The sequence below is a fragment of the Geotrypetes seraphini genome, chromosome 2 (assembly GCF_902459505.1).
Source record: "Geotrypetes seraphini chromosome 2, aGeoSer1.1, whole genome shotgun sequence".
Classification (NCBI taxonomy): domain Eukaryota; kingdom Metazoa; phylum Chordata; class Amphibia; order Gymnophiona; family Dermophiidae; genus Geotrypetes; species Geotrypetes seraphini.
Window position 1 is genome coordinate 157,573,255 of NC_047085.1, and position 26,689 is coordinate 157,599,943.

General features: G+C 40.8%; 1 protein-coding gene across 2 annotated transcripts in view; it reads left to right on the forward strand.

The window, feature by feature from the left end:
• IMPA2 (inositol monophosphatase 2) overlaps nt 1–26,689 on the forward strand; it is a 71,167-nt gene that overhangs the window by 4,992 nt on the left and 39,486 nt on the right. For both annotated transcript variants that reach the window (XM_033934104.1, XM_033934105.1), the window contains exon 2: nt 25,718–25,851. In XM_033934104.1, coding sequence (XP_033789995.1) covers nt 25,718–25,851 — 134 coding nt within the window. The remainder of the gene's footprint in view (nt 1–25,717; nt 25,852–26,689) is intronic.

Here is a 26,689-nt window from a genome sequence, read left to right on the forward strand (position 1 = left end):
ACTGAAACATCCATCATTTTGCCAACTTTGTGAGCAGGTGCATGTCTTGCAAAAAGAGAACTCTTTCCGCAGCTTCCTTCTCCTTTTTTTCTTTCAATGCTTATTTTAATCAACACAGCAAGTTACAATAGTATTATGCATTAACTGTTTGGCCCCCTACAACATCTTCCTGATCCCAAAACACTGTGGCCTAAATCTTTCCCTGCTGACTTTTGGGTCTTGCATTTCATTTGGCCATGGAAAACCTGAGTTCTGCTATTTGCATGGAATGTTTGTTTTGTCTCATAGTAGTGTAAACCATGTTTCATCAACAGTAACTAGTCGTTACAAAAGGTTGGCATTAACTCATTGAAAATACTGCAAAATCCAACTTGGACATGTCCACTAGATGCTGTTTCTCATCAGCATTCAAAACAGTTGGGCACCCATTTGGCTGACAGCTTCTGCATACCCAGCTGCTCATGGGATTGTACACCCAACATGTTCCTGGATAGCTGTAGTGGCTCAGTAATACTTTTAGCCAATATTTGCCAATCTGCCAAATCAGGTCATGGACATGGTCAACAATTTCAGTTGGCACTGCTTGAGACCTCCCAGACCTTGCCTGCATCTTTGGTCTCAAATCTCCATGCAGAAAGGTTGCGCACCACTTCTTCACTGTGGAGTATGATGGGCATTTGTCACTCAATGTTTGCATCATACATTCATGGATTTCCTTTGGAGGTTTCTTCTGCAGGAATAGGAACTTCATGATAGCTTGGAGTTCCACACAAGAAAGTTTCACACTTTTCATTTATATGGTTCAATCAATGATCTGAAACAATGTCAAAATATAGCATTACAATTCTGCAAATTGCACATTTGCAAAATGAAATGAGAGAAATGGTATGGCAGCTATGTTAGTCCACTCTTAAAGATAATATGTAGAAATAAAACAAAAAGAATCCAAGTGATACCTTTTTTATTGGACTAACTAGAGCAGGGGTGCCCAAAAGGGCGATCGCAAAGGCAAAGCGAGTCGATCGCAAAAGCCCATCTTGGGGCTCCACGATAGACTTGCATTGCCTTTGCATTCTCCCTGTTCCCTGATGCCACAACAGGCCAGAAGCGCCGAGCAAGCCAGCCCCCCCCCCCCCCCCCACGACATCAATTCCGACGTCGGAGAGGAAAGTCCGGGCTGGCCTGGAATTTCCTCTTCGACATCAGAATTGATGTTGGGGGGGAAGGCTGCTGGCCTATTGGTGTTGGGAAACAGGGAGAACTCGGCGGCAATGGCGGCCGGCGGTTTGGGGCCTGTTCCCAGACATCGGCGGTGGCTTGGGAGCCTGTTTCAGATGACTGCCCCAGTAGTGGCTTGGGAGAAAGAAACGGGGAGACAGAAACACAGATAGGGAGGCAGAACAGGGAGACAGAAAGAAAGGGGGCATGGAGACAGAAAGAATGAAAGGGGGGCATGGAGACAGAAAGCAGAGAGAAAGAAAGTAAGAAAGGGGGCAGGGAGACAGAAAAGAAAGGGGGGTAGGGAGGATAGAAAGAAAGGGGAGGGGCAGGGAGAGAAGAAGGAAACTGGGAAGGGAATGGAGTGTGTTGGGTGGCAGGGGGTAGGCAGGAGAGAGGAAGAAAAAGTTGGACTCATGGAAGAACAGATGTTGGTTGGGGAATGGAATGAGGTCTGGAGGAAACGAAGCATGCAGGAGGCAGAAAGGAGGGAAGAAATATTGCATGCACAGTCTGAAGAAGAAAGTGCAACCAGAGACTAATGAAATCACCAAAGGTAGGAAAAATAATTTTATTTTAAATTTAGTGATCAAAATGTGTCCATTTTGATAATTTATATCTGCTGTCTATATTTTGCACTATGGTCCTCTTTTGCTAAACCGCAGTAGCGGATTTTAGCGCAGGAAGCCTATGAGCATCAAGAGCAGCACAGGGCATTCAGCGTAGCTCCTTTTGCTAAAAACTGCTATTGCGGTTTAGTAAAAAAGGGAGGGGGGTATATTTGTCTATTTTTGTATAGTTGTTACTGAAGGTGACATTGCATATTTTAAAGTCATCTGCCTTGACCTCTTTGGGAAACCCCGCAAATATAAATGATAAATTAACATTTTCTCTGCGTACAGTGTGCTTTTGTGTTTTTTTTAAATTTTATTGTTGGTAGATCATTTTGACTTGGTCATTTAAAATATATCTTGCAAGCCAAAAAAGTGTGGGCACCCCTGAACTAGAGCATTAGATTAGCTTTAGAAGGTATATTGGTATATAAAAGTTAAACATCAAAGTCTTACAGGAAGAGGGAGGGGAAGGTGGGAGACAGGGAGATAAGGAAGGGTGATATGAAGGTGTCAGCAGTAAAAATTATAATACCACTCTTTAGCTATAGTGGCAAAATGACACTCAGAAATTAGGAAGTTGGTTGGGATGAGAACTTTTGCGTTTTCAGCACCCCCTTGTATACAGAACTAAAGCAGCCGATATGTTTTGTTGCTTGGAAAAGAGTTAGTTTCCTCTCTCAATTCACTATTTGGTTTTCTGTTCTGCTTCTGTTTAAATACTACAATTTTCTTCACTGGTCTTTCCAAACAGTTCACCTTTTGCCTCTTTTCTATTCTCAGATTAGTTAAGTTGACCTTTTAATATTTTCAGATGTGCCTGTGATATTATTACAGAAGTGATAAACACAATATGAGTCCATGGGCCCACCTTTTCTGGGGTGGAATGTGAGTCATTGTGCATATACTCAATATAGTACTCTCTACTTATTTCCAGTCTTAGAATTTTCTAAGCGCTAGTTTATTAGTCCTATTATGTGCATTTATAGCCACTACTGAGCAGAGCCCCATTTAGAGTATTTGTGTTTCAACTCTGAGTTGCAGAGGTTGCTGACTTGTCTAAAGTTGTTGGTCTGTGTGTGTTAGAAATGGTTCTAATGTAATTCTTGATGAGCGGTAAAGACCGTAAGACCCCCTATAGTCTGTCCAATTTACTTTCTTCTCCAGCTTTGTACTAATGGATCTTCCAAACTTATCCTGTGCTGCCTTAGTGTTTGTCTCCACTCCCATCTGCTGAGAAATTATTCCAAACAGCCACCTCCCCTCCTCATGTAGAAATATTTATGATGTTGCTGCTAGATCTATCCCTTCTGAAACCTCATGTCATGACTTGCCGTAGGGATTTTTAGAACACTTTCCCTCCCCTTGTTTCTTGCACATTATATCATTGAGGTGTGTTAAATCTCTATACCTCCTGTCTCTTCTCTTGGATATTTATATTTAGGTTCTTTTTGATGCAGACCCTTCATGATTTTGGTGCGTTTGAAGGCAGTTTAAATGAACATCAGTTAGACTTGTTGGGCTTTTACCTACAATCAGTAAAGATTATTCTGAAAGATAAGTAGATTATGAAACTGCATAGTCACATAGGATGTGTGACAATGTAAATAGGCTTGTTATATGGCTCCAGAAAAAGGAGGACATCTTGATACATCCAGGTTTTACTCCCATTGAAAGCATATGGATTTAGATTACACCTTTTCAGTTGTAGCTCCAGGTGAGTTACATTCTGATGCTGTAAGTATTTCCCTGTCTCTGAAGGCTCACAATCTATATGCGAGGTAAGGAAGGGTTAAGCAGTTTGCCAGGATCCAATGAGTAAGGTTAGCTTATGACTCCAGAAAAAGGAGAACCAGGCAGACAAAAAAGAAGAACCCCCTTGTCTTGGGATAAAGATACAACAACAGAAAAGACAAGGTGGATGTCTAAATCAACCAGTGTGTGAGCTTTCGAAGACCACACCAATGCTCAGGTTTAAAAAATGCTTTTGCACCCTCTGGAAATTCGGTACCATCAAACACTATTTTGACTTCCTCTCCTTCCGATTACTGGTTCAGTCTCTAATCTTAAGCACCTTAGATTACTGCAATATTATATACCTGGGATCCTTCAAGGAAAACCATCAAACGTCTGAGAATCATCCAGAATACTGCTGTCCTTCTCATTTATGGTTTCAAAAGTCAGACCATGTAAGCCCATACTACAGAAAACTTTACTGGCTGCCAATGGAGGCAAGGGTCATCTTCAAATTTGCCTGCCTTTGCTTCAAAACCTTAACAGGTTCATCCCCGATCTACCTGTCACATCATTTTGTATTTCCAGGCACCACTTGCACACACATACCTATCTGTTTGCCTTCCCCTCCATGAAGGGCTGTATCTACAAGAGATTCCTTGATAGAACACTTTCATTCCAAGCAGGCAAATGGAAATAAATGGCTATCCACCCTCAATTCAAATATTCCCTCCTACCAATCCTTCAGGAAATCAATTAAACCTATCTCTGATAAATTTCTCTGATTCCTTCCTGCCTCGTCTTATCACTGAAATACTTGTTGTATCTTTGACATATTTCCGATTATAACCTAACCTCTCTCGGCTTCCAATGTAAGGAACGCAGAGAAAGGGGAGACATGATCGAGATGTTCAAATATATCATGGGCCATATCTAGGTGGAAGAAGACATCTTCTTTCTTAAAGGACCCACGGCAACAAGAGGGCATCCACTGAAAATCAGGGGTGGAAATTTCATGGCGACACCAGAAAATATTTCTTCTTCGAAAGGGGTGGTTGACCGCTGGAAATAATCTTCCACTACAGGTAATCGAGGCCAGCAGCATGCCAGATTTTAAGAAAAGATGGGATTGGCAGTGGAATCATCTTCATAGAGGAAGTTAGGGGGTGGATCACAAGTTGTGGGGCAGACTAGATGGGTAGTGGCCCTTTTCTGCCGTCATTTTTTATGTTTCTAACAATATTTACTGTAACATCACTGAATATGTACAGTCTCTTCCTCTGTAAACCGCTCTGAACTGTTTGTGGTTTTGCGGTATACAAATAAAGTTATTATTATTATTATTATTTATTGAAACAAACAAATGTTAAGTGTCCTAACAAGGATCCCTGTTTCGGCGTAGTGAAATTATGCCTTCTTCAGGGGACACGTGAAACTGGACCAGCGTTTTCTGTCAGCTTTTTCCCAGAACCCGAGCTGAAAGTGAATGCAGAGGCCGAAATTGAGCGCACCTCCTCCTCCCCCAGTAGAATTATACAGTTCTGGGGGGTGAGGGAAGTCGAGTAGTTTATTGGTGTGTATGGTGAGGATATGTTTGAATGTGAATAGCTCTGAAGGAACAAAAACTTAATAGCAGAAGTATGGGCTTTAGAAAGCAGGAATGCCTCTGGAGAAGCCCAAAAAGAAAAGGGGAGGGGTTTTATAGTAATGGGGTATGAATGTCAGCCTGCGGACTACATGAATGGAGTAATTTATTTTCCATTGGGAAACATAACATAAATTTTTATTTTGCAAAAGTCTTTTGGTTCTATGCAGTTTACAAAAAGAGGTAAGGCTGACCAAAGTCAGCGAACTACAGCATAAATTGGCAAGCAGTTAAAAAAATTAACAATGGACGGTAACATATTTTTACAAAGAGGTAGACTAGAAATGGCCAGTTAGCTTGTCAGGAGTAGTTTAGCAGTAGAGATTTACAAAGAGGTAGAACTGACCAGTTGCAATGAGCTACAACATAGCTTGGCAGGAGTGATTAATAATGGAGGTCACATCCTAGGTAGAACAGATCAAGACATCTGGGTTTTACTTCCATTGAAAGCAATGGAAATATGGAGGACAGAGCCATTTATTTAATTCACTTCCTGTCCCGTTCTCCCCAACAAGCTCAGAACGAGTTACATGTTAACATACTTAGAGGGGTATAATCAAAAAATATGTCTAAGTCCGTTTTGGGCCTAAGTCGCTAGTCACCAAAGTTGGACATGTCCTAAAGTCCATTCTCGAACAATACATCCCCCAATTTTTTTTTCAATGAATCATCTACTTGTACATCCAGCTGTTTGATCGTCCAGGACCGCTAAGTCATCTATCTTTAATACCCCATTCTCATCCAAAATTCATCCAAGTTCAAAAACACCTAGAATAATACCTTTTGGATATGGAAGGGGCCAGCAAAGAGTTGGACTGGCCACCCAGACATGGCAACAGAGTAGTGAAGCACCTTACAGGGCACTGTTGCGAACTTCTCAAAACAGTTCCACATAAACATCTCACCACCCCCAAAACCTACTAGACCCACCTGTCTACCACTCCAATAGCCCTTATAGTGCAGGTGCTATCTGTATGGCAGTACAGTAGGGTTTTGGTAGGTGCACATTTTTTACCATGAATGCAGTGGTTAGAGTGGCTTATGGGCCTGGGTCCTCTTCTCTATGGTTTACTAGGCACCCCCCCCCCCCACATCCCCCCCCCCCGACTACTTAAATCAACTCTGCAACTCTACTAGGCTTTCCTATGCCAGGAGCTGATGTTTTGGAGGCAGGTATGTATGTTTTTATTTCGATTTTTATGGCAGTAGTGGGAATCAGTGATTACTGGGGGAGTGTGTGGGGGTCTGTACTTTGTGTCTGCAGTGGTTATCTGGTCACTTTGGATACCTTCTGGCATTTAGACCTGTTTTTTAGATTGCCTAAGCCACTACGTATAAGTTCCGTCTAGGCAGTCTCATTAAACTTTCGGTTATACTTGCAGTAAGACTAAGTCTAGGTCAGCCCATGTCTCACCCAAATCCTACCCTCATCACTCCTCCTAAAATGCCCCTTTTAGCTCTGGGCATACTTCAGCACTGAAAAGGCCTCTAAACTGTTTTTTAGATACATCTAAAACCTATTTTGATTATCGACACTTGGATGACCTGTCTTTAAGGTCGTCCAAGTGCCGATTTGGCAGGATTTTAGATGTATTTCTGTTTCGATTATGAGCCCCATAGTATATAGTCAAATGGGTTGCAGTTTGTCATAGTTATATAATATAGAATCAACGGGTTATAATTTTGCCATATTTACAATATCAGGTGCTAATCCTAATTTTACATATACAGAGATTGTAGCTTTACTACACATTTCTTTCCAGTCATAAAGCAATCGGCAATGGAAGTAAAACCTGGATATCTTAATCCGTTCTCCTTTTTCTGGAGCCATATGGTAACCCTAATCTAGGAGTCCTAGGAAGGACTGCCGAATTTAGAAAAGAGATGTGTTTTTAGGAGCTTTCTAAGTTCAATGCAAGAGGCTGGGAAAGGCCCCTAGTTACTTAAATAGATTGCTAGAATATTGATTTGACTTTTCAACTACTTGGAATGTTGGCACTACCCAAGCCAACATTCGATGCCTGATTGGTGTGACCTAGGTAATACCATAGCAACCCATCTAAAGAGAAGCCATTACCAAAGGTGTTTCTGTGGTTATATTTAGAGATCTATGGTAACAGCTGAGTTTGAGAAAAGAATTTAGAGGAAGAACTGGAAAAAAAATGTTCACAATTTGTTGCATTGAAGTAATATTAACATTTAAACAGTCTGCTCAAAAGTTTGTCTACTGTAGGTGTATGTGACAAGAGGAATGTTATTGAAGTACTACTTCAGCTTTTAGAAGATTAATTAAGCCACTGCTACAACAGCAGAGACTGGGTTTCCCCTTTGAATGAAGGGATCCTGGGAGAAGCTGTTGGTTACCAGGTGCCCCATTGGAAATAAAGATCCACAAACCCAGAAACTTGAAGCTAGAAAATGCTATATGCCTGTCTGTTAAGGGCTGATAACAAGACCTCGGCACCTGCTGTAGCCCAGAGTTGAGGCTGAGCAGGGAAAGTAGAGACTAAAGTCAAGATTGCTGAGTGATGCTGAATGTACTAATCTCTGGCAGCAAGAGAAAATTGATTACTTTTCTCCTTTTTCAATAAATAGTGGTTTTAGCAGTGCATTGTCCCTAACAGGGATCAGAAAAAAAGTCTGAGGTTTTTCCTCATTGTTTTATTAGATAGGTTTGTAGGTTTCACTTGGGATCACAAGAAGGGCAGCTTTGAGAGAAGCTGATCGGGAGGAACCAGCCAAAGACTGCTTTAGTACGTCAGAAAAGATATCTAAGCACCATTTCACATCTTGACCAGAGGGTTTCTTTTTAAGAAAAAGGAATCTGAACAGTTTAGAATAGACCAGTGGTTCCCAAACCATGTCTTGGGGGACCAGGTCAGTCGGGTTTTCAAGATATCCCTAATGAATATCCATGAGAGAGATTTGCATACCTGTCACTTCCATTATATGCAAATCTCTCTTATGCATATTCATTAGGGATATCTTGAAAACCCGACTGGCTGGGGTTTCTCCAGGATAGGGTTTGGGAACCACTGGAATAGACTAACACTCTAAAAATCCAAAACTGAGCTTTCAGTTTCCCAAGCCTAATGATAGTCGGAGACACCGTATTATGGGGGGACGTTTATCTTGACAGAGGTATTACACCAACCTCTTTGAAGCATCTTGGAAAGTATCTGGAAAACCTCCCTCGCTGATAAAGTATAAATTCTTTCTTACTAAAGTGCATAAATTTTGCAGTTTTCTGTGCCTTAATGCAAAAAAATTAATGTGTGGCAAGTGCAACTTTACCACAGCACCCATTAAGAGGCAGTTCCCTGGTCATAGCATGGTTGCATTTAGCATCTCCTATTTAGGAGAATAAGTAGACCTGCACTACTGTTGCCTAGCACACTCTCGCCAACCCTATTCCAGAGCCATGCCCCATTTAGTTATGCCCCCTATAAAAAGTTCCCTTAAATGTGCCACATTGTTGTTAGGTGCATTCGACTCATGCTCGAGTCCTAGTGACTGGAATAAGGCAGTTGTAACTTCATCATTTGGGCTTCAAGTGACAAAGCTGGTTTGATCTCTTCCAGAATGGATTTGTCAGTAGTTATGGGCAGTCCATGGCACACCTAAATCCTTCAGCACCAAAGCTCCTTGGGCTTCGAGTGACAAAGCTGGTTTGATCTCTTCCAGAATTGATTTGTTAGTTCTTCTGGCAGTCCATGGCATGCCTTAAATCAGGGGTGTCCAACCTGCAGTCCCGGTCGATGACGATGCAGTGTTTTCCTCTGCTGCCCCCTGGTGTTTACCGTCTTGCCGGCTCCCTCCTCTGTCTTGCTGCAGAGTTTGCACGTTTGTGCAGCCCCAGAAACATTTTTATGACTCAATGCAGCCCAGTGAAGCCAAAAGGTTGGACACCCCTACCTTAAAATCCTTCAGCACCAAAGCTCAAATTAGTAAATTTTCTTTCTGTCTTGTTTCCGCAGTGTCCAGCTTTTGCATCTGTAACTGACCACTGAGAAAATGAGTGCATGGACAAGTCTGATCTTCATTTGGAGTATTACCTCCTTGCCTTTTTTTTTTTTACTTTATTTTTATTGGTTTGTAATATATCGCAAGTAGTACACTTGTTTCAGAAATAAAGAACATAAAATGTCAAAAAAAGAATAACAAAAAGGAAATTGACCCCAAAATATCCACAAAGAAGAAAATCCAGAGGAAAAAAAAACCAAAACTCTGTGGAGTGACAAATGTTCCTAAATGGACTTTATTTGAAAGTGTCAAAGTTCCAAAGGTACACTGAAATCATCCACATAAAATAATTTCATCCACATAAAAATAAATCATCCACATAAGAGCCTTAAAGGACCTAGTCCGCTAGGGATACAGGACCAACACAGTCCGCGTTTTGACAAAAAGTCTTCTTCAGGGTCCCTGGGGTCCTATAAAGGTGTCCTATAAAGGGGAAACAATTGTGTGGTGAGGCCGGTATACAAATTATTGTCTGTCTTAGACCACAAATAAATCAAACAGGGAGTTCCATTAAATTCTATGGAGAGAGATATAAGAAAATTAATTAATTATAGAAAGCTGACTATGCTTAACTAACCCCACAATTCTTAAATCCAGCTGATCATTACTAGTCTCCAGGAGATCTTTTTGAGGTCTAGAATAGAGAGTTGCTTGGGGACAGAAATCCCACCCATCCCGGCCAAAATCCCACCCGTCCCACGAGGTATCCCCCTCCATCCCCCGCCCGTTCCCTATAAATACATCAAGAATAGTTATTTCATTTAATTATGCTTACTGAATATAAAGGCTCTGGTAGAGACCATTTACAAATAAGCAAAGACACTTTATTAATTTGGAAATATTAATTGGGAAGAATACATACTTTGTAAACGGGTTTCTACCAGAGCCTCTAATGTAAATATACAATATAAATAAATACGTCAGCTGAATGATGGAACCCCAAAGCTGTACAGCTGAGGACCTTCCTTTGCAGGTTGGCCGGAGGTCCCTTTTGCCAAGCTTGGCAGGCAGCAGTAGCGTCCCTGAGTCACAGATGCTGGCACCTCAGTGGCTCATGGATGTTGCCAGCGACTGCTGTGCTTGGTGAAGGGGAGTTCTGCCATCTCTAGAGGAGGTCCCTGCTGGCGGTGCTTGGGGATCCCCACCAGTCAGCAAGTACTTCAACACTGTAGAAATAAAACCAGAAATGCATTTCCTTTTCTTTTGAACACAATACAAAGACATCTGCTAAATACATTTCCCAAAGCAAACATATTAAGTCCTCCACCTTTGTTCCAGGTCTTTCTGTCTGTCTCACTCTCTTTGTAAACAGGGCCTGGCATCTCTCTCTCCTCAGTTTAGTGTGTTTCCCCTCTCTACCTCCCTCTAGTCCAGCATCTGATCTGTCTTCCCCCTCCCTTTTGGTTCAAGTCTGCATTCCAGCCCCTCCTCAAGGTCCTTTTCTGTTTCTCTCTCCTCTCCCCCCCCCCCGTCCAGATCCAGTGTCCTCTATGGGTTTACAGTCAGCTAAACTCTAGATTAAGTGGGATATTCAGTATTTAACAGACCTATGGTGAATGGCATAAAGAAAGGATTGAGTTTTAAGCACAGTCCCATTGACTTTGGCAAGTTAAGTCTTGAATATCAGTCCTTTACCAGCCAAATGCTCAATCCAGTCACAGAATGTCCCCAACATACCTGGTTTTCAGTGACCCGGAGCCATTTAGGGACAGTGAAATTGCTTTGAATATCCCCAATCCACAGGAATTTGTGTCATAAGAACATAAGAAGTTGCCACCCACTGGGTCAGACCAGAGGTCCATCGCGCCCAGCGGTCCACTCCCGCAGCGGCCCATCAGGACTGTGACTTGTGAAGTAGTTCCTGACCATTTCTGTAACCTACCTCTACATCTATCTGTAACCCTCAATCCCCTCATCCTTTAGGAACCTATCTAAACCTTCCTTGAAACCCTGTAGTGTGCTCTGGCCTATCAGAACCTCCGGAAGCGTGTTCCGTGTGTCCACCATCCTCTGGGTAAAAAAGAACTTCCTCGCATTTGTTCTAAAACCTGTCCCCTCTCAATTTCTCCGAGTGACCCCTTGTACTTGTGGTTCCCCACAGTCTGAAGAATCTGTCCCTGTCTACCTTCTCTATGCCCCTCAGGATTTTGAAGGTTTCTATCATGTCTCCTCTAAGTCTCCTCTTCTCTAGGGAGAACAGCCCCAGCATTTTCAAACCTGTCAGCGTATGAAAAGTGTTTTCCATACCTTTTTATCAGTTTAGTCGCTCTCCTCTGGACCCCCTCAAGTACTGCCAATGTCCTTCTTGAGGTACGGCGACCAGTACTGGACACAGTACTCCAGATGTGGGCGCACCATTGCACGATTATAGCGGCCATGATGACTTCCTTCGTCCTGGTCATGATACCCTTTTTAATGATACCCAACATTCTGTTCGCTTTCTTTGAGGCTGTCGCACACTGTGCCTGATGCTTTCAATGTTGTGCTATGTTGTGCAATGTTGTCAGAGGAGGCGGTGCGCAGCAGATGGAAGGCTGTGGGGCGGCCGCTGGTGGATTGTTTACAATTGCTGCCGGCGGCCCACAGCAAGTTTGGAGCACTGCAGGGGAGGTGAGAAGAGGAAGAGAGGGCCTGGAAAAGTGAGAGGAGAGAGGAAAGTGATAAATGCAGCTCCAAGGTGCCGGGAAAGAGGATGAAAATGTAGAGCCTGTGCTTGAGAGGAGGGCTCTGCACCGGCTGAGCAGGTGGGGGGACAGCCGGGCGCTCACTTAAATTAGACTGGGTGGAGCGCCCAGCTAAAAGGCGCTAGGGAGAAACACTGCTCGTCTTCCATTTCCTGCCTGCCCTGCCTGCAGCACACATAGCCAACCAGATCCCCGTGACCCGAAGGGGGAACCTGCCGGGATTCCCATCGTCCCCGTTCCCGTGCATTTCTCTAGTCTAGAAAGGCTCTTAATTGTGTTGGTAAAAAGAAGGTGTACTTAGTCCCAAGGTTTCGAACCAAACATTTACAGGGGTATGCTAAAAGATTAAGAAAGCCCCCCCAGTCCTTTTGTTTCAACACGCTTAGAAAGAAATTCTTTTCTACGGTCCTGTGTTATCTTGGATACATCCGGATACCTCCTTGCCTTTGAACACTTTGTTAAGGACCTTCATTGAAGAGCAGAAAACTAATTCGGGCCTTCAGATTTTGAGGAGAGGATTTCTTCTGCATTTTTCACATTAAATTCCCAGTTTTTGGCTTTTTTTTGAATGGAGAAAGCCCATGCAGCATGTGTGTGAGTCAGAGCAAAGCCAGGGGTGAAGGCAGGCATTGACACCTGTTTTCCTGCACTTTAGTGTGAGCCTGTTAGGGCAGTGTTTCTCAAACTCGGTCCTGGAGTGCCCCTTTGCCAGTCAGGTTTTCAGGATATCCACAATGAATTTGCATAAACTTGATTTGCACGCACTGCCTCCTTTTTATGCAAATTTCTTTCATGCATATTCATTGTGGATATCCTGAAAACCTGACTGGCAAGGGGGTACTTCAGGACCGAGTTAAGACACTGCCCTAAGAGGCTCACACCAAAGTGCAGGAAAACAGGACCGAGTTGAGAAACACTGTCATAGGCAGTGGTCTCAAACTTGCGGCCCGCCAGGTAATATTTTGAGGCCCTCGGTATGTTTATCATAATCACAAAAGTAAAATAAAACAGTTTCTTGATCATATGTCTCTTTAGCTATAAATTACAATATTATTATTAAGACTTAGCCAAAAGGAAAGATTTATAAACTATAAAGAGTTTTACCTCATGCAAAGTTGTCATTTCTTTAATAAGACATTGACTATTTTTTCTGCGGCCCTTCAAGTACCTACAAATCCAAAATGTGGCCCTGCAAAAGGTTTGAGTTTGAGACCACTGGTCTTAGGGGATTTAAACCCCAAAAATTTGTTGGGGGAAGGAGGGTTTATAGTTCATGGCGTAGAGCAGGGGTAGGGAACTCCGGTCCTCGAGAGCCGTAGTCCAGTCGGGTTTTCAGGATTTCCCCAATGAATATGCATTGAAAGCAGTGCATGCACATAGATCTCATGCATAGTCATTGGGGAAATCCTGAACACCTGACGGAATACGGCTCTCGAGGACCAGAGTTCCCTACCTCTGGTGTAGAGGAAGGGTGTCAATGTGCTGTTTTGTCTGGCAAATGCATACAGGAGTCTTGTGATAAATGCAAGCCTTGTGCGCGTGGGTCAGTCACGTTCTTTGCCTTGCTTTTGCTTTACTAGTTCACTTAAAGTTTGCATCCCATTTGCTTTGAGCCTTGGGGGGAGAGCTAGTATTCCACACTGTTCCTGTGCTATTGGGATGGGCGCTCTTGCCTCTAATTCCAGAGCATTGGACCCTTGGAAAGGACTGAGAATATAGGCGAGATGATAATAATGCTTGTAATGTTTAAATGGAATTGATGTCTGTTTATTGTTTATTTTTATATTTTATTTTTATTCAATTTTCTATACCTTTCTCCCGGGAGAGCTCAGAACGGTTTACATGAGTTTATTCAGGTATTTAAGCATGTTTCCCTGTCTGTCCCGGTGGGCTCACAATCTATCTAATGGGGGCAATGGGGGGATTAAGTGACTTGCCCAGGGTCACAAGGAGCAGTGTGGGTTTGAACCCACAACCCCAGGGTGCTGAGGCTGTAGCTTTAACCACTCCCCTGTTCATGTTATTCTTGCTTGCTCTTCAGTAAAGATGAGGATTTTTAATTTTTAAAAAATGCACCAATTCACGTTTAATGCCCAATGCGGTTTAATAAAAATTGCTACTGTTTATATAAAGTTTAGCAATAGGAAGTATTTATCTGACTGTGATCCATTAAATTAATGGAGGTGTTAACAGGAGCCTTGGATAATAAAGGGAATGTATTTAACCCAATACAAATGTTTTGAAAAGTAACTTAAGAATTTTTGTAAGTATTCACTTTTTATCTGAAAAGGAATTTTTCTCACTGCCTTAAAGAAAACCAGATTATTTCTTTTAATTGTCTAATTAAAGTTAATGTTTGGAATTCTAATTGCTTTCTTCCTGCTTCCTTGAGCACCCTTGTAAGTAAAGGAACACAGTCAGAAAAGGGCAAACTTGTGGATTCTGAATACATCTAGGGAATCCAAGTACATTTGTCATCTATTAATAATAATAATAATAATTTTATTTCTTATATACCGCTATACCCTAAGTTCAAAGCGGGTTTACAATGAGAGTCGTGCCGAGAGAGAATGCAGTGTATACAGTAGAGACATATGTTTACAACAAGATACATATGTTTGGAACAGGATATAGGATACAAGCTTTGGAACAGAAATCTAGGATACATAAGCTTTGGAACAAGATATCTAAGATACATAGGCTTGGGAACAGGGTACATCTGAATGGGGCAGTTTGCAAGAAGATACGGGTAATGATACGGTAATTAATACATCCAAGGTCACTCTGGGAAGGTTCCTAGTCCAGAAGTTCTATAATAGCCCAGAAAGGCAGTAGAGGTCATACAGAACTTAAATTTCTAAACTTGTTGCACAGTCTAGTGACACAAATAAGTTCAGACACCAGTGCCTACTATAAGGACTGTTCAGTCAGCAGTGCCCAAGACACAATATTGGTACAACAAACCTGACACAACGGGTGCCCTATGATTGAAAAGAACAAACCGAGTGTACCTTGCTAGCTAGTGATCTGTCCTCATAAATATTACACAAGTATCTTGGAAAAACTCAAATAGTAGCAGCATTCCATGTTACAGTCTCGTGTCTGTCTCAACAGCAGCCTATGGACCTTTTTCCTCCAGGAACTTGTCCAAACCTTTTTAAAACCAGCTACATTAACTACTCTTATCACAGTGGTCTCAAACTCAAACCCTTTGCAGGGCCACATTTTGGATTTGTAGGTACTTGGTGGGGGACTCAGAAAAAATAGTTAATGTCTTATTAAAGAAATGACAATTTTGCATGAGGTAAAAAACTCTTATAGTTTATAAATCTTTCCTTTTGGCTAAGTCTTAAATAATAATATTGTAATTTATAGCTAAAGAGACATATGATCAAGAAATTATTGTTTTACTTTTTTGATTATGATAAACATACCGAGGGCTTCAAAATAGTACCTGGTGGGCCGCATGTGGCCCCCGGGCCACGAGTTTGAGACCACTGTCTTACCACATCCTCTAACAATGTGTTCCAGAGCTTAACTATTCTCTGAGTGAAAAAAATATTTCCTCCTATTGGTTTTAAAAACATTACTGCAATCACATTCAAACTGTGTGGTCACAGGACCAGTACATTCTGATGATGATCTTTTGCATTGCAATGGGAGCAGCAGAACAGGCTCCTGCACCCCATCAGATGAATTCCGTTCACTTTAGCTGGTAGGAATGCTGCCAAAAATACTGCTCCATCCAGCCACTCCTATTGACTCTTTGTTGCTTCCATCCCATCTCTGATGCCCAATTCTCTGTTGCCCAATGATAGAGCTGTGTTTCAGCAATATTGTGCCCTTGCCACCCTCTCTCTCTCTATTTTCCCCCTCTGTCCTGTTTGCCTCTCTTTACTAGTAGCATTTCAATTTCATCATTTCATTGCCTTTCACATGTAACATCCTGAAATACGCCTAGCCACACCCAAGGATTAGCTAGTCTTGACATGAGCCAACTTAGTGTAATATTATATATATTATATGGAAAGATAGAGCATTAGGGCCAACCTTTTTATAGATGCCTCAAAACTAGACCTATTCAAAATAAAGTTTTAAAAAAACCCCAAAAACAAGAAGGAAAAAAGCCTTATCTTCACTGTAATTGTGTTGAAAGCTTAAGGAAATCCAACAGTTCAATAAAAGACATCTTAATATGCCCTTTTTTTTTTTCTGATCTGAGAGCTGGAGCTCCTTCAAGGGAGTCTGTCCTAGAGATCAGCTTCTTCTACAACCCCAAATAATTGTTTTAGTGCCTCATTCCACACAGGGAGCAAGATGGAGGTCAGAAAGTTGTAACTAAAACTAAACTAAACTAAACTAAACTGAAACTTAGTTTTATAGACTGAGTCTTTTTACCACTGAGAGAGGGAAATGTAAGTTTTAATTTTTGAGAACTTCTGGCAAGATGAGATCTATAAACATTCCAGTCTAAAGAAATCAAAGTAGCAAAAATGCCAAATAGGATCTTAAATGCAATACAAATACACTTAAATTGAATTCTGAGATACACTGGAAGCCAATGTAATTCTTTGAGCAGAGGGGTTACATGGTCGAATTTATTCTTACTGAAAATAAGTTTAGCTGCAGTGTTCTGTATTAATTGAAGTCTCTGCAGAATGACCCAAATATACTGAGTTGCAGTAATCCAACCTTGACAAAATGATTGATTGAACCAATACAGAGAAGTGTTGTTGGTGAAAGAGTGCTCTCACTCTTCTTAGAGCACGAAGGCTGAAAAAAAATACTTTTTAATAAGCAAGTTTAGTTGGGCCTTAAATGTAAGCGAAGAATCGATAACAATACCCAGTATTAACGAAGAAAACTTAATTTTCAAAGATCTCCTGAGTCTAAGATCACAGCAGAAGGGAGAGAATCTAACTTTGGGCTAAGCCATATAAGCTTAGTCTTGACATCTGGACCATCGTCGCCCAGGACTGAAGTTTGGTAATACAATGGTTAATATTTGGTATCAAATTATCAAGATGTGGATCAACCTCAAGTAATATGAAGCTATCATTAGCATACTGTATGTTAGCAAAGTTTCTCGGGTATTCAAATTGTAATGTTTCAATGAACGCATGTAGATGTTGAATAATATTGGAGACAATGGAGAGAGCCCTGGGGAACACCAGAGAGAGCTCTCCATGATTTTGAATTGGAACCTTTCAATAAGAGCAGGAAGATAGAAATTTGACAAACCAGTCTAGAACAGTTTGATCAAGGCCAATTTCTGAAAGCAGGTAATTCAGAATATTGTGATTAAGTACATCAAAAGCTGCAGAGATATCGAACTGAAGTAAGATAGCGTGCTGAACCCATGCTGAAAAGGCAAAAGAATAGAAAATTTCTCCAGATAACTTGAGAGTTATTCCATAAGTTTAGTTAAGAGAGGTATATTAGCAATCGGTCTATAGTGGGAGGTAACAGTTGGATCGAGATCTGATTTTTTCAGAAGGGGAGTAAGACTTATACCCATATCATGCAAAAAAAGAAAAACCTGTTTCCAAATATAATATACTATATAAAGATCCCCAATGGGAAAACATATAAATGATATTCTATGCCCAATATTTCCCACTAATATCCAACTATGAATAAGGTAATGTCAATTCTAATCTAAGAGAGTTAGCCTCAGTAATGGAGCCTACGCGTAGCCATTCAATGACTGGGGAATTCAGCGTAGCTATACTTGCTCCTTTAATCTCCAATCATTGGCCTCACTCTCATTTGCATTACTCAAAATTTCTAAAATTTATATCCTTATCAATCTTTTTTTCTTTCTTTTTATGTTTTTTATATATAAATCCTTAAAAGATCAATCTTCATACACTTCCTATCAATTCCTAACATTCATCCTTATTCACATGTTTGAGACTATACTATCTTTATTATCATTGTATTTAAGAAATTCTTAACTTCAGCGTTATGTAATCACTCAAAAATATCGTTATTCTCTAAATAATGGCTTATGCTAGCCTACTTGATCTATCAATCAGCACTTATATTTCATAGCTAGAGCCAGTTCTCAACAAACATTAGCTTATCCGAGCCTACTTATCTTTAAGGCTCATTTTTAGGACAGCATTCATCTTAAATCAGCACTTGTATTTCACAGATATAGCCAACGTGGCCAACGTTTCGTGGGCGAAAATTCAAGCTCACTGCATCAGGGCCAAGTTATTTAGGAAACAAGATGTGCTCAAAGTGCGTTGAGACCACTTACACAACGCACTTTGAGCACATCTTGTTTCCTAAATAACTTGGCCCTGATGCAGTGAGCTTGAATTTTCGCCCACGAAACGTTGGCCACGTTGGCTATATCTGTGAAATACAAGTGCTGATTTAAGATGAATGCTGTCCTAAAAATGAGCCTTAAAGATAAGTAGGCTCGGAATAAGCTAATGTTTGTTGAGAACTGGCTCTAGCTATGAAATATAAGTGCTGATTGATAGATCAAGTAGGCTAGCATAAGCCATTATTTAGAGAATAACGATATTTTTGAGTGATTACATAACGCTGAAGTTAAGAATTTCTTAAATACAATGATAATAAAGATAGTATAGTCTCAAACATGTGAATAAGGATGAATGTTAGGAATTGATAGGAAGTGTATGAAGATTGATCTTTTAAGGATTTATATATAAAAAACATAAAAAGAAAGAAAAAAAGATTGATAAGGATATAAATTTTAGAAATTTTGAGTAATGCAAATGAGAGGGAGGCCAATGATTGGAGATTAAAGGAGCAAGTATAGCTACGCTGAATTCCCCAGTCATTGAATGGCTACGCGTAGGCTCCATTACTGAGGCTAACTCTCTTAGATTAGAATAGTCCAAATATAATATAGTCAGCCAATTGATTGCCTGAGGAGGAATATTTGTAAAAAGGGAAAAGGATCAAGAGTACATTTACATCTCTTCAATTTTGCACAAAGTTTAAGACTTGAGACTCAGATACTGAGTCAAATGAATACCGAAAAAACGATCAGCCAGTGTCAACATAGAATTATCTCTAGAATCCCTTAAAAAGAGACCAAGGTTCACTGCAGAAAAGAATTCTTAATAGTAACAATTTATCTATGAAAAAAGAAGCAAGAGAGTCTGCTGTAGGTAGTGAAGCCTGAGAAGATGTATGATCCTAATTAATCAATTTGCACCAGAGTCTAAATAAGGTACTACTTAAAGCACCACAGGTCCCCTCTCTCTGATGGCAACTAGGAAAAGAAGGTAGAAGCTTGGCCTGGGGTAAAGAACTGATGTGATCTTAGCTATTTGTGCTCTTGCATTTATAGCTGGTTCCCAACACAAGAGATGCTTACTATTCTACACTGCTTTTTATCTGAGATTTTCTTTGTTTATTTGAAGAGAAAATAAAGCCTTACCATGTGGGTATGAAGATACCCCTCTATTACTCAGAGTGAAACTTCACAGGATGTGTTTGTGAAATGCAAATTAGAATAGGATTTTTAATCCTAGGCTTTCTGTGCAGTGGTAATTGTCACCTTCAGTAGAAGATCTTAAATCTTACCAGCCAGGGAAAATATGACAGGGTCTTCCAAAAGTCTTCACACCTTTTGTTTATTTTCACATTTTGCTTTCTAAAAGTATAGTCCAGAATACATTAATGTAGGAGTCTTTGTGACCTAATATACTGCTTATTTTCAATTTGACAGAACAATTAGAAATATCGAAATAGTAAGAATGAATAAGAAATCAAATTGTTGGTTGCATAAGTTTTCATGCATTGCAAATCCAAATTAGCTTCATTTTCAATAATTGCCTTAAGGTCCATTGTAACTGGCTCTCTCAGAGGATTCCAGTCAGCATAAACTCATTGAACCAGTAGCCTTGTAATATTATCAGACTGGACTCTGGACTCTTTAAACAACGTTCTTTAATACAAAACTTAAAGAAAGAAAGAAATGTACAGTTGATCTCAAGGAATTTCTTCTCCTACAGAATCCACACTCTACCAGCCCATTCCAGAGGTAAAAATGGCCAGGAGTGTATCCCACATACTTTGAGTAGAATAATATTGTCCTTTAAAGCTTAGCAACACCGAGTTACTTGGAGTTAGCATTTTCATAGCTAGTTAATTCAGGCTAAGCTGTGTTTAGCAAGCTCAAAGCTAGTTTAACACTTTGGCTAACAGATTCAAAGGTGTAAATAGAAGGAACAATGCTTGCCTATGGCTATGTGCAGCTCAATCTACACACACAGGAGAAGCAGCCAGAAGGGGGGGTGGGGCTTAGCCCACTGGGCAAACAGCAGTGCACTCTGGGAGCTTATATTTGCTCATGCAATGCGATAAGAATCCTGGAGCCTTAGAGAAGACTAAAAATTGTTACCACTGACTGACATACCACCAAACTCAATAAAGAATTATTTTTTTTTTTTAATTTTGGGACCACAAAACAAATTTCAAAATGGAGAAAATACCTCAGTGTGTCTTCATGGGTCTAAAAAAAAAACAAAACTCCACTTAGTTGTCACATTTTCTTTTTCAAAAAAAATCCTCTTAGATCTTTTTTCTTTCTCTTTTATCTTCTTTGAAATATTTTAACCTGTCAATGTGTAGCCAAATATTAGATTTCCACTCTCTTGTTTTTTAAGGCTACAGTTTCCACTCTTGCAGAACAAAAATTGAAACGCAGCAGTGACAGTATAACAACAATGGTTACGAAGATAAAAAAAGAGAAACACTTGCTGTACTGCCAGATCACTGAGATCATGTTACTTCACGGCTCACTTTAAAGTCCTTCTCACAGTTTCCTTCAGCTCGCTCCTTGTCCAGAATCCGTGCAGCTGGCGCCCAACAGGGAAATCCCTGTTTTGCCAAGATTGACTGCATCAGGGATCATGAATTTGTGGTTATGAATGTGCTCCTCAATTTGTTATAGTTCAAAGTTATCTTCTCCTTCTCTCATTCTTGGGGATTTTGAGTCAGGGAAGCCTGAAAGCCAGGAGTCAAATTCAGTGCTTGTCTCTTCTTAGCTCAGTGCTTGACCTAAGTGTTTAATTGCCACTTGTCTCTGCGATCTTCCATTTAATTTCCTATCAAACACTGGTGTTCCTTTCCTCTTTGCTACATTTTTATTTATTTGTTATTTATAGAGACGTAAAGCCCCCAAATTATTTACTTTCCCACATCATTTACAGGAATTTTCATTCAGTTTGTTTTTAATTATTATATTAATTTTGGGAGTAATATTAGTACATTCTCGTGAGTAGTACACACTATTCATGACAGGAACAAACATGAAATTATTAATTTTTCCTGTCATGGGTAAAAACAAAACAGGCATATAACAGAAGAAATGTTATTTTAAATCACACATGTCAAGCACAAGGCCTGTGGGCTGAATCCGGCCCACCTGACTGGTATATATGGCCCACAGTGACTGTGCCGCATCCAAGCGCCAGTCCCTGTGGCGCTCTAAGCACCTGAACGCGCTGCCTCAGTACCCATTTGCAGGCAGAAGGTCCCAGTCCTAGTGTAAAAGCTAGGGCGCTCCACTCAAGTGCCTGACCTTGTTTGTTGTTATTTTCAGACATGATTAATGCATGAGGATGGCATGATATGGTGCTATGGCATGTGATATGGTGTCTCGGGGTGAGGAAGGATCTATACTTCTACTAAGACTAAGTATCTTAATTAAAAATTCGGCCCGCAACTTAGCCTGTGTTTTAGATTTCGGCCCCTTATGTGATTGAGTTTGACACCCCTGTTTTAATTGATTGCACATCCCTAATTATTTCCTTGAAAGCTGGTTATGCATTTAGTTGGGCACTTTAAAAGAAATTACTATATAGCCAAACTTACCCCCTCCTTTACAAAGCCGTGCTAGTGTTTTTAGTGCCAGCTGCAGCGGTAACGGTTCATAGACAACAACACGGAAGACAAAGGCGCGCGCCGACAACTTAGCGCAAGACAAAGGTGCGCGCCGAAGAAAATTAGTGTTTTTAGGGGCTCTGACGGGGGTTTTTGTTAGGGAGCACCCCCAGTTTACTTAATACAAATCGCGCCGGTGTTGTGGGGGGTTTGGGGGGTTGTAACCCCCCACATTTTGCTGTAAACTTAGCTTTTTCCCTAAAAACAGGGAAAAAGTGAAGTTTTCAGTAAAATGTGGGGGGTTACAACCCCCTAACCCCCCCCACAATGCCCCCACAACGCGGCGCAATCTGTATTAAGTAAAGTGGGGGGGTTCCCCCCCACACCCCCCCCCATCGGAGCCCTAAAAACAGTAATTTTCTTCGGTGCGCGCCTCTGCGCTGCGCTCAATTGTCTGCTCGCACCTTTGTCCCGGCGCGCTTTTGACCTGACACCGCGGTAACGGTTCAGATGCTCATAGGAATTCTATGAGCATCAGAGCAGTTACCGCCGCGGTCGGCACTAAAAACGCTAGCGCAGCTTTGTGAAGGAGAGGTTGGTCTTTAGTTGAAGAAAAAAGCCTTCCCCCTGCATTACATAAGAACATAAGAATAGCCATACTAGATAAGACCAATGGCCTATCCTAGCCCAGTATAATATCATGTTTCCAACAGTGGCCAATCCAGATCACAAGTGCCCGGCAGAAGCCCAAACAGTCGTAACACTGTGTGCTATGGATCCCAGGGCAGGCACATATTATTATCACTTAAAAGCAAATTCCTCTCCAGTGAAGGCTTCTACTTTATGCCCACAAAATAAGATATCTAGTGCTTAAAGCAGGGGTGTCCAATGTCGGTCCTCGAGGGCCGCAGTCCAGTCGGGTTTTCAGGATTTCCCCAATGAATATACATGAGGTCTATTTGCATGCACTGCTTTCATTGTATGCTAATAGATCTCATGCATATTCATTGGGGAAATCCTGAAAACCCGACTGGATTGCGGCCCTCGAGGACCGACATTGGACACCCCTGGCTTAAAGAAACTTTTTTTTTTTGGGGGGGGGGGGGGTAGTGGCAGCTGGTGAGAGATTCTTGGTTAGGTGGTCTTGACAAGGCTGTAGACTTGCATTCCATCTTTAAGTGGCATATATTATTGCAAACATATCACAAAAAGCCAATCACAGACTCAACAAACTCGCATTATTACATTACATTACATTAGAGATTTCTATTCTGCCATTACCTTGCGGTTCAAGGCGGATTACAAAAGAGATAAAAAACGGAGGGTTACAATGGAAGAACATTTGTCCTTTCTAGAGAGGTAAAGAGTAGGTTATGTAGTTTCTGTGTGGCGGGAAGAGGGAGGGGGGGAAGGACAGTAAGTTTGAAGTTAGGGCTGTTTCAGGAATTTCTTGAAGAATGTAGTTTTTATTTCTTTTCTGAAGTTATGGCTGTTTCAGCCATATATATCAAGCTCTTTTTTCTAACATAGAGCCTTAGAAGCGAATTATTTCACAGGAGCAATGACCCGACATAATTTTGAAAAGGCCGCAAGCTTCCTCACCGGCTCAACATTTAATTTCATCAATAAATCTATACAGTGCTCATAATCTTAGTGTGTAGTATTTTACTTATCTTTTAAAGCCAAAATCCCATGCCGACATGTTTCACAATCTGCGTCAGGGCTGGGTTTCAACTAAAAGAAAAACAAACATCAAACTCAATATATATAATTACACTAACGGCCTCTTTTACAAAGCCGCACTAGCAGCTGCGCTGCGCTAATGGCCCCGAAGCCCGCAGAGATTTAAAGGTCTTCGGGGCTGTTGTGGCCGCGCAGCAGCCGCTAGCGTGGCTTTGTAAAAGAGGCCGTAAATCTTCACCAAAAACCCTTTTCAGTTTGCAGGAAACTTATCTACAATACTTGCTAAAATTTACCCATGGCTGCACATATAAACTGATTCTTATAAATGGCACTCAAACGTTCAAAGTATCAACTGATTTTAAAGCCCAGAGGACGTCACCCCATACCCCATACCTACGTACTCAACGTCAAAACATTGTGTCGGGGACATCCAATCAGACCACAAGGTTCTAATGTATTCAGCTCGAATATCCAACACTGTTCCTTATAATTTAAAAGTAATTCAATGTCACCACCCTCCCACCCAGACACAACTTGTTCAATTTGTAAAGCCTTTTTGTGATATGTTTTAGAGCAGAGGTGTCCAACCTGCGGCCCAAGGGCCGCATGTGGCCCCATGAAATATTTTGTGCGGCCCCGGTCGAGGGCGATGCAGTGTTTTCCTCTGCTGACCCCGGGTGTTTACCGTCTTGCCAGCTCCCTCCTCTGTCTTGCTATAGTGTTTGCGCGTTTGTGTGGCCCCAGAAACATTTTAGAAACATTTTTTTTGGGCCAATGCGGCCCAGGGAAGCCAAAAGGTTGGACACCCCTGTTTTAGAGTTTTTAGCCAGCCCTTCAAGTTTTTTGTTCTTACCCCGTGTACAAGTAATCTATCACTAGTCTGCATGATTTCAGATGACTGAAACTAATATGTGATATTACCTAACTTTTTTATGCTGATTCCAGAACTGTTCTTAGTTTTCTTCTCTTATCACGTACAGTTTTGTCACAATTTTACTTCAAAGATTTTTTGCTGTGCCAGTAGGTAATGAGTATTGTTGGAGGGAAATTCCTCAGTACAGACCTGTAAGCCTTTAGACTGGCACAACTCTTGCTGCTAGTTGTTATTTTGTGACCTTGGAAGTGTTTATCTCAGACGCTTGCATTACCAGTGTTCTCATTTTATTTCTCTAATATGATTGCAAGTACTACAATGTCTACATGCAGTTCTTTATAGTATTTTTTAATGCGTTTGTAATCAAAATTGACCTCGGTGTGAAATGGTGTTTGAAAACATTTGTGCTTACAGTAGTTAAAATCGTGAAAACATAACTTCTTATGTTGTGTAAAAACCTGACATGATAGGCAAAAAATGGAAGTCATTTCTAGAATCAGCATAAAAAAATTGATTCAAGAACAACTACTTTTAAGAAATCATCCGAGTAAAAATTTTAAAATGCAGACTAGTGAATTATTGCAAGGCATGTTTATGATCAAATCTCTGTATTATTGCAGTGGGTTAGTGACTAACACCCACATACACCCCAAATTGTAGTGAATGGAGTATACCTCTGTAGAGTTGGTTGGTGTGGTGGCAAAGAAGACATTTTGGAAAATCTGGACTCTGTTTCTGGGGATCCTAATGATGAGAGTGTGTACAGTGGTAATATTCAATAACTTGGAACTTTGAATAATAATAATAATAACTTTATTTTTGTATACCGCCATACCCCAAAGAGTTCTAGGCGGTTCACATTAGTTAGACAGAGATTACAAGTGGTTACATATCAAATTGATCATAGAGTTGCGAACAAGGAGAAAAGTAGGGGGGAGAGGAGGGAGACGGGGGAGGGGAGTAGATCAGAAGGGGGGGAGGAGGAGGATTGAAAAGGGGCATTAAGGGTCTTGGTCTCGGAATAGGTGAGTTTTGAGTAATTTTCTAAAGTCGAGGTAGTTGTAGGCCTTGAGGACCATTTGGGCTAGCCAAGGGTTTAGTTTGGCGGCTTGGAAGGCGTAGGTTTTGTCAAGGAATTTTTTTGAGTGGCATAGTTTTAGGGAGGGGAAGGCGAAGAGTTGAATTTTTTGGGAGTTCTTATAGTTGTGGTTAAGGGTGAAGTAGTAGGAATGTTCGGAGTTGAGGGAAAGTCCTTTTCTTGAGAAATTTTGATGACTTGGCAAATATGAAATGTTGCAATAAACAGCTGAACCTAAAACCACAGTCCCAAGATAGATAGGTGATGTTGACATATCAAACCTTCTCTCCCCAGATTATTAGGAAAGCTGTAATGGAAGAAAAATGTGTCTCTACAAAGACATCTGCAGCAGATTTGGTGACAGAGACTGACCACTTTGTTGAGGATGTGCTCATTTCATCTCTGAAAGAGAAGTTTCCTTCGCACAGGTAAGAGCCTCTGCCTGGGAAGAAGGCAGTGATATCCTCATTATCCAGGATATCTAAAAGAAGTTTTCAAGAGAGACTTTCATGTGTGTGTGTGCTCTGTACACTAGGTTAAAGTTTTACATATTTTGGTGATCTGAAAACCAGACCCGTTAAGAGACTTGAGGAGAAATGGCACTGAAAAGCACTGTGAGATTCACAAGAGGAGATGGACAAACAATACCTGACATGATTTTCAGAAAGCTTATTGCTGCAGACAGCTTGGGCAGTTCTGTCCATTGCACATCTGACGTCCTTGAAATCCACTATCACCTTCGCTGTGAGGCAGTTACACATATCCTCCATCCTTTATTTTGATGACTCCTGAGTCTCTTTCAAATGACCTACTCTTTACAACTCTAGAAATGACAAATGTTCTTCCATTGTAACCCCCCCCTCCCCCGTTCATATCACATATTAGTTTGAACCGCAAGGTAATGGCGGAATAGAAATCTCTAATGTAATGTAATGTAATCATCCTACATCCTCTCATTCCAGAGCTTCAGTGCCTTAATGCCATGTAGGTATTTTTGCTTTTATTATATCCATAACATATCCAAACACTTTTTTTTTTTTTTTAAATTTAAACTTTTCTTCCAGTTAAAAATGTTTTCTGTTTTTTCAGAGTTGCCATTTGTATCACGAGAACTTCAACACATTTACCTATTAAGTACTGATACATCAAAACAGTTACACTTTTACAGGTCTAATATATAGTATATTTTTAAGTAGATGTTCCCCTGGTTCTCTTGCTTTTTTTTTTACTTTATTACCTCTTCGTGATTAGATTAACTTGTCTCTT